The following is a 7039-nucleotide window of genomic DNA, read 5'->3' as shown; positions in this document are numbered from 1 at the left end:
GGAGCTTTGGATATTGATCCCTCAGGAATATAGAGCCTCTAAAGAGTCAGCCTGTGACAACCTCATTCAACAGCCTGGTCAGAAAGAAGCACATCTGATGTCCCATCCAGAGATGAGCTTTCTTGGCCAGCAATCCATTGCCTCTCTTGGTCTCTCTGCCCTTCCTGCAGACATATCTTCTGTCTTCAATATCCGGGTGGTATGGTAAACTTCATTCCACTGTGATGCCAGTCAGGTAACTTAAAGTCTCTTAGTTAATTCCTTGGTGATGAAGACAGGTGTTTTTCTACAAACTCGTCTGTGGAAAGAAATGAGGAGAGCACAGGCATGAAATGATCAGAACCAAGACGCCATGGGACTGCAGCCTAACTGTCTTCTTGTTAGCAAGTTCTGGTGTATGTACCTACCAATACTCGAACAGTTATTAATCTCCTAGTCTCCTAATTTCTCTAAAAAAAACGCAGAACCTATTTTCCTCTGGAGCAGAAATATGCCCCTTCTCAAATATGATGACTATTATAAAACATTCTAAAATTTACTTGAATTCATGTGTGGTCCCAGGAAAGGGCTTTGATCAGCTTTTCCTTTCATTTCCGTTCCTGGTTCTTGATACACCATTATACAGAAGAGTGTGTATTTTCACTGTAGCTGAGCTGTGAATGCTGGGGAGAAAGTGGAGACACAGAGACTTAGCCAGTTGCCTTCCTAGTACACTTGTTTCTCTTTATAAAATTACTATGTATTTTACAAAAGAACACCAGAGATAGTATAATAAGTAAACACGTATGGCCACCCTTCAACTCAATCCAGAATGAACAATTGTTGATATTCTGCTATATCAACTTCAGGTCTTTTTTAATAAAGAAATATCTACAGAAGACAGGATGTTTATATCCCCCTCAGTTCTTATCGTCCCCTTCCTAGAGACAACACCATCTCATATGTGATGGTATCCCCCACACGTGGCTTTATATTGTGTGTGTTCATAAACACATATAGGATGAAAGGCACTAATCATTATATCTGTCAGTTAGGAAATAGAGAAATAAAACAAAGTAGAATAATATCTGCTAATTAAAATTAATGAAGTAGGACTAAATACATCAACTGGAATTAAAAATAAATTGCATAAGAATGCCAATTGTAAATGACATTTACAGTAGGGTTCAGTTTATATAAAGCTTTCAAAATGCAAAACAAAGTAATCATTTATGAAACAATAATACTAATTTTAGTAGAACTTGAGGTGGAATAACATATATAAAGTTCAAAGTAGTGGTTCCCTTGGAAAAGGAAAAAAATCAATATTGTTCAAATACATGATGTGGGCAATTCACATATACCTGTATGATTTATTGCAATAAACACACCTACAATGAGAATAGTGAAATGTATGAATTTGATAATTTGACTGATGGGTACCGAGCTCTGCACTGTTACTCTGTACTTTTGTTATGTTTGAATAATTCATAATAAAAATAAATATATCTATGTAGGATCAAAAATATTTAAAATTTTCTCGTGCTGTAGATTTTTTGTCATACAAAATTTTTGTCTTGTAGATCTTCATTACTTGTGTTGATTCATATATTTTATTCTTTTCATTATTTGGTTCATTTTAATTGCTATATATTTCATCATAAATCCATTTAAAATGAATAGTGATCTCACTGATGTTTCCTTCATTCCTTTTCTACATGATAAAGGATCCCAGCTGGAGTTTCAGCTTAAATGCTTCCCTGAAATTTGTAGTTACCATCTAGGGATGTTCTCTCTTTCTCTTTTCTTTCTTCAACTTGCCTCAATCCATTGCTTTCTTCTGAGGAGTGAGGCGTACCAGGAGCAGAAAAAAAAGTATAATAGGAAATGTCGCCATGAGGGTCCCAAATGCTGAGTGCTGTGCTGGGTGCTTTTTAGCTATTCATTTTTCATCATTGCAACATCCCCATAAGATTTTATGACAGTTCCCATTACACAAATGAGCATATCAGGCTTTTTAAAATTACAAAAACAATTGAACGATTTTCCTCAATTTGAAGAAAATTTTCAAAAACAATTAAATGATTTTCCTCATTCACGAAGCCAAAGCTGGTCTGGATTAAATTCAGAGTGTTTGAATCTACATAATACTCCTAATGATAAAAGCTGTCATGGCCCCTTCTTTTTACCCCTTGAGAGGGAAGGCCACCGCTTTACAGACACAATCCTGTTAGAACATATGATTGTCTTATAAGTATCACATTAGTCTGTCTTATCTTGCAAGTTTCTGTCTTCCAAGGACCAACAATTGTAGCTGTTTTCATCCATTTTCTTAGAAGTCTATACATTTCATTATTTCTCTCATTTAACTTTTTTTTTTTTAAACAACATGCCACCTTTCACCTTAGAGGAAGAAATTCCTCTATGATGGGACAGAGAATCTCATTGACATAGTTTTCTAGCTTATCTTAGAATCCATTGCTAATTAAGATAAGTTGTGTTTCCATGGGACAGTCTCATGAGGTTCAAGTTTATAGGCAACATTTTCTAATCTTTGCTCAGGTGGAAAGCATATACTTGGATGGATGCCATGCACCTGCCACACAATACTTCATGCACAGAGGTGGACACACTTTGTAGGCAAGTGAAAAGACTGGGGGAATTTTTAAATATGAAATATTACAATTTTAAAAGGGAATTATGAAATCTGAGTGATGGTTTAGGAAAGCTAATTCTGTCCTATCAAGAGGCAATAGCAGAGATTAGTCAAGTGAGTCAAGTTAGCAGTCAGAGGATCGGATCTCAGACCCATTCTTTGCCATGAACTAACCTGGTACTTCATAATCATGATGTACGCTCACCTTACCTAAGTTTCTCTGTGGATAAATGGAGTGATTGTGTGGTCTAACTTGTCTGTAATTTCACAAACCCTTCAGATGATTCTGTGGCATGCCAAATTCGGGACCATACTCAACAAGAAAGATTTACAACTTCACTCTCGTCTTTCTGTTTGTTTGAAAGCAAGGCATATTTCTGAAGGAAATGTCATGTCTTATTCTTTGTTTCAATCTCAGCACTTGGCACAATGTGGGAAACAGATGCGGTGATCAATAAAAATAAGGGCCAATAAAGGAAGTGGAGGGAACAGGAAGAATGAGAGATGATGATGGAGGGAGACATTAAGAGAGAATTATTTGAATATTCTCTTGGCTTCACAACATAGAGGATTTTTTTTTCTTTATTTTAAGCACTGGGATTCATATTTTAGGATATCTCAAATTCATCTGGAGGGTTTGTTAAAACAGATTGGTGATCCTCACCCCAGAATATATCAGCAGGAAGTCTGTCGTAGTACCACCGTTATTTGTTTCTTACCAGTTCCCAGTTGATGTTTCTGCTGCCTATCCAGGGACCACTCATTTTATTTTATTTTCACCCCATCTTTTCCATCAGATTCATCAGCAATCTGGAATCCAGAAATCACACAGATGCTCCAGAATTCTTTCTCCTGGGATTGACAGATGATCCAAAAGTGCAGCCCCTCATCTTCACCCTGTTCCTGTCCATATACCTAGTCACCATTCTGGGAAATCTGCTCATAGTCCTGGCAATCAGCTCTGATTCTCACCTCCACACCCCCATGTACTTCTTTCTTTCCAATCTGTCCATTACTGACATCTGTTTCAGCACAACCACAATCCCAAAGATGCTGCTGAACATACTAGCTCAGAATCAGGGCATCACTTATCTAGGCTGCTTCACTCAGTTTGGCTTTGTCCTGGTTTTTGGTGTATTTGAGAATTTTCTCCTTGTAGCAATGGCCTATGACCGCTATGCGGCCATTTGTCATCCCTTGAGGTACACAGTTATTATGAACCCCCAGCTCTGTATCCGTCTCATTGTTCTCTCACTGTTTCTTAGCATTGTGGTTGCCTTGCTCCTCAGTCTGATGATGTTGCAGCTGTCCTTCTGCAAGGACCTGGAAATCCCTCACTTCTTCTGTGAACTTGCTCAGGTCCTCAAGCTCGCCTGTTCTGATACACTCATCAATAACATCCTGATATATATTGTGACTGGCTTATTTGGGGGTCTTCCTCTCTTTGGGATCATTTTGTCTTATACTCAAATTGTCTCCTCTGTTTTGAGAATGCCATCAGTGGAGAGAAAGCTTAAAGCTTTTTCCACCTGTGGGTCTCACCTCTCTGTTGTTTCCTTGTTCTATGGGACAGCTGTTGGAGTGTACATCACTTCTGCTCTTACTAACTCTTCCAGGAAGACTGCAGTGGCTTCAGTGATGTACACCATTGTCCCTCAAATGATGAATCCCTTCATCTACAGCCTGAGAAACAGGGACATGAAGGGATCCTTGAGGAAACTCATCAGAAGGAGGGATTCTCTTCTGTGATTGTGTCATCTACTTTAGACTTGGGTTTTCAGAATGAGTCAAAGTAACAGAAATGCTGGATGAGACAGAATGCCTGATTAGTCGATCTGCAAGTTCTTATTAAATGAGTAGATAACCTAATGGCTAAGAACATTTGACTTTGCTTTGAGTCATAAATTTGCTTTTAGTCTGGTTCTGCGATGTTTGACAAATAATTTCAACTCTCTAAAATCAGTTTCTTTGTTCCAGTTCCTTCGTTGCAGAGGCTGATGCAGGGGTTCTAGTTTTAGTGATTTTTTGTGATTTTACTAGAAGGAAATTTTCAGGAGGTGGATAGAGCAAGAAAGGATTGAAACAAGACTGTGGGCATCTCTAGAGGATAGCTTCCACCTCATCTCATGGTAGGGCCATGTCAATTATACCCCAGATTTAAGCTTACTGTTGGGCAAGGGTGCTGACCTTTCATACCCCAATTTAGTAATTAGTGAGACCAGTCACTGGTAAACTGTATCCTTCTAAGACAACATTAGCATCCACCATATTCAGTTTCACTAGCTATAAAATTTGCATAATTAGCTTATCTCAGTGGTCTGCAATGATTATGACATAATTGACTTCATATGTGAGAAAATCTTCAGTTCTAAAAAGAGAAAGAAACTCCAACTTTAGTATAACCAAACAATAAAAAGAGTTATCTTTCATTACAGGGACTTCAGAGGTAGAGAATGTACAGGAGTGGAGGGATTCATTCATTTCTCCATGAGGAGTCTTTGTCGTATGTCTGGTACTTGTCAGGGTCACCAGGTGATGGCAGCAGTGGAGGTATCATACTCAGACATGATGTCTAGAGATAGAAATCTGACTGTCCTTCCCTGGATAAGTTGTTAATAGGTTTTTCCATAGAGTTGACCAAACGACATCTCTGTAGTGAGTTGAATGTTGGTCCACAAAACATTATGTTCACTCTAATCTTCCTAACTTGTGAGTATTAACATATGATAAAAGAATGATTGTACTAATTTGGAAAAGGATATTTACAGAGGAAGAGCTTATTCCATATTATCTGGGTGGACCATAAATGTAATCATATGTATACTTTTAAGATAGATGGAAGTGTAGAACATACAGAGAAAAGGAGGAGGCAATGTAGCCATGGAGACAAAAATTGGATTGATTTGGTCAGTATTTTATCATTCTTGTTTTACAAGATAGTCATTATCTTAAGACTCTGATGCATCTCTCTGTGACTCTCATTATGTATTTATTTACAATTTAATGAATAAATTTTCTTCCTTTTCACCTTGTTAAAATTTGAAATTAATAAATAAATTCTTTGTCTTGGTCGTTATTCCCATGATTGTGCTTCTGAGATTCAATCATGTTGCTGGGTTTAGCAGTTATTTTTATATTTTCAATGTTCTCTATTTTTATATTATATATGGTAACATTAAAAATAGCAACATTGGAATTTTAAAAAAATATTTTGTTTTCTCCAGCTTTATTGAGGTATAAATGACAGACAAAACTGTATATTTAAAGTGTAAAATGTGATGATTTGATATATGTATCCGCTGTGAAATGATTACTAAAATCAAATTAATTAACGTAGTCACTTCACATTGTTATCATTAATTTTGGTTAGAACACAAGATATACTCTCTTCACAAATTTCAAATATATACTAGAGTATTATTGAGTATAGTCATTATGTTGTACATTAGATCACCAGAATTTTTTCATCTTATAACTGAAAATTCGTGCCCTTTAACCAAAATGTCCCCATTGCCCCAACCCCTAGCACCTGGCAAACACCATTCTACTCTCTGGTTCTATGATTTTGACGTTTTTTAAATTTCCACTTATAAATAATACCATACAGTATTTGTCTTTCTCTATTGGGCTTATTTTACTTAGAATAATATCCTCTAAGTTCATTTGTGTTGTCACAAATGGCAGAATTTCCTTTTTTATGGCTAAACAATAGTGTATTGTATATATATATACACACCAAATTTTCTTTCTCCATTATCTGTCAATGGGCATTTAGGTTGCATCTATATCTTGGCTATTTTGTATAATGCTGAAATGAACATGTGAGAGCAGATATCACTTCAGGATACTATTTTGTTTCGTTTGCACATGTACCCAGATGTGGGATTGCAGGATCATATGGCAGTTCTATTTTTAACTTTTTAATTGAAGTATAATTGACATATAAAATTATGTTAGTTTCAGATGTACAACATAATGATTCTATATTTATATATATTTCAAAATGATCACCAAATAAGTCTAGTTAACATCTGTTACCATAGACAACACACATAGTTTCAATTTTTTTCTTGTGATGAGAACTCCAAGATTTACTCTCTTAGCAACTTTCAAATATTCAATACAGTATTATTAACTATAGTCACTATGTTGTACATTACATCCCCATGACATTTATTTTTTAGCTGGAATTTTGTACCTTTTGACTCCTTTCAATCATTTTACCCACCTTGACTCTCCACCTCTTACAACCACCAATCTGTTCTCTGTATCGATGAGCTCAGGTTTTTGTTTTGTTTTGTTTTGGATCCCACATATAAGTGGGATCATATTATATTGGTTTTTCTCTGTCTGATTTATTACACTTAGCAAAATGCCCTCAACACCCATCCATGTTGTTGCAAA

General features: G+C 36.2%; 1 protein-coding gene across 1 annotated transcript; it reads left to right on the top strand.

Annotated features, from left to right (window-relative positions):
- The first annotated feature begins 3367 nt into the window (after positions 1 to 3367).
- On the top strand, positions 3368 to 4384 carry LOC131394224 (olfactory receptor 7G2-like). Its single transcript, XM_058525442.1, has one exon. The coding sequence runs from the start codon at positions 3368 to 3370 to the stop codon at positions 4382 to 4384; it is 1017 nt and encodes a 338-aa protein (XP_058381425.1).
- Positions 4385 to 7039: the final 2655 nt, after the last annotated feature.

This window comes from Diceros bicornis, chromosome 30, assembly GCF_020826845.1.
Source record: "Diceros bicornis minor isolate mBicDic1 chromosome 30, mDicBic1.mat.cur, whole genome shotgun sequence".
NCBI lineage: Eukaryota > Metazoa > Chordata > Mammalia > Perissodactyla > Rhinocerotidae > Diceros > Diceros bicornis.
The sequence above is the reverse complement of the archived record's forward strand: the minus strand, read 5'-3'. Positions and strand labels throughout refer to the sequence as shown.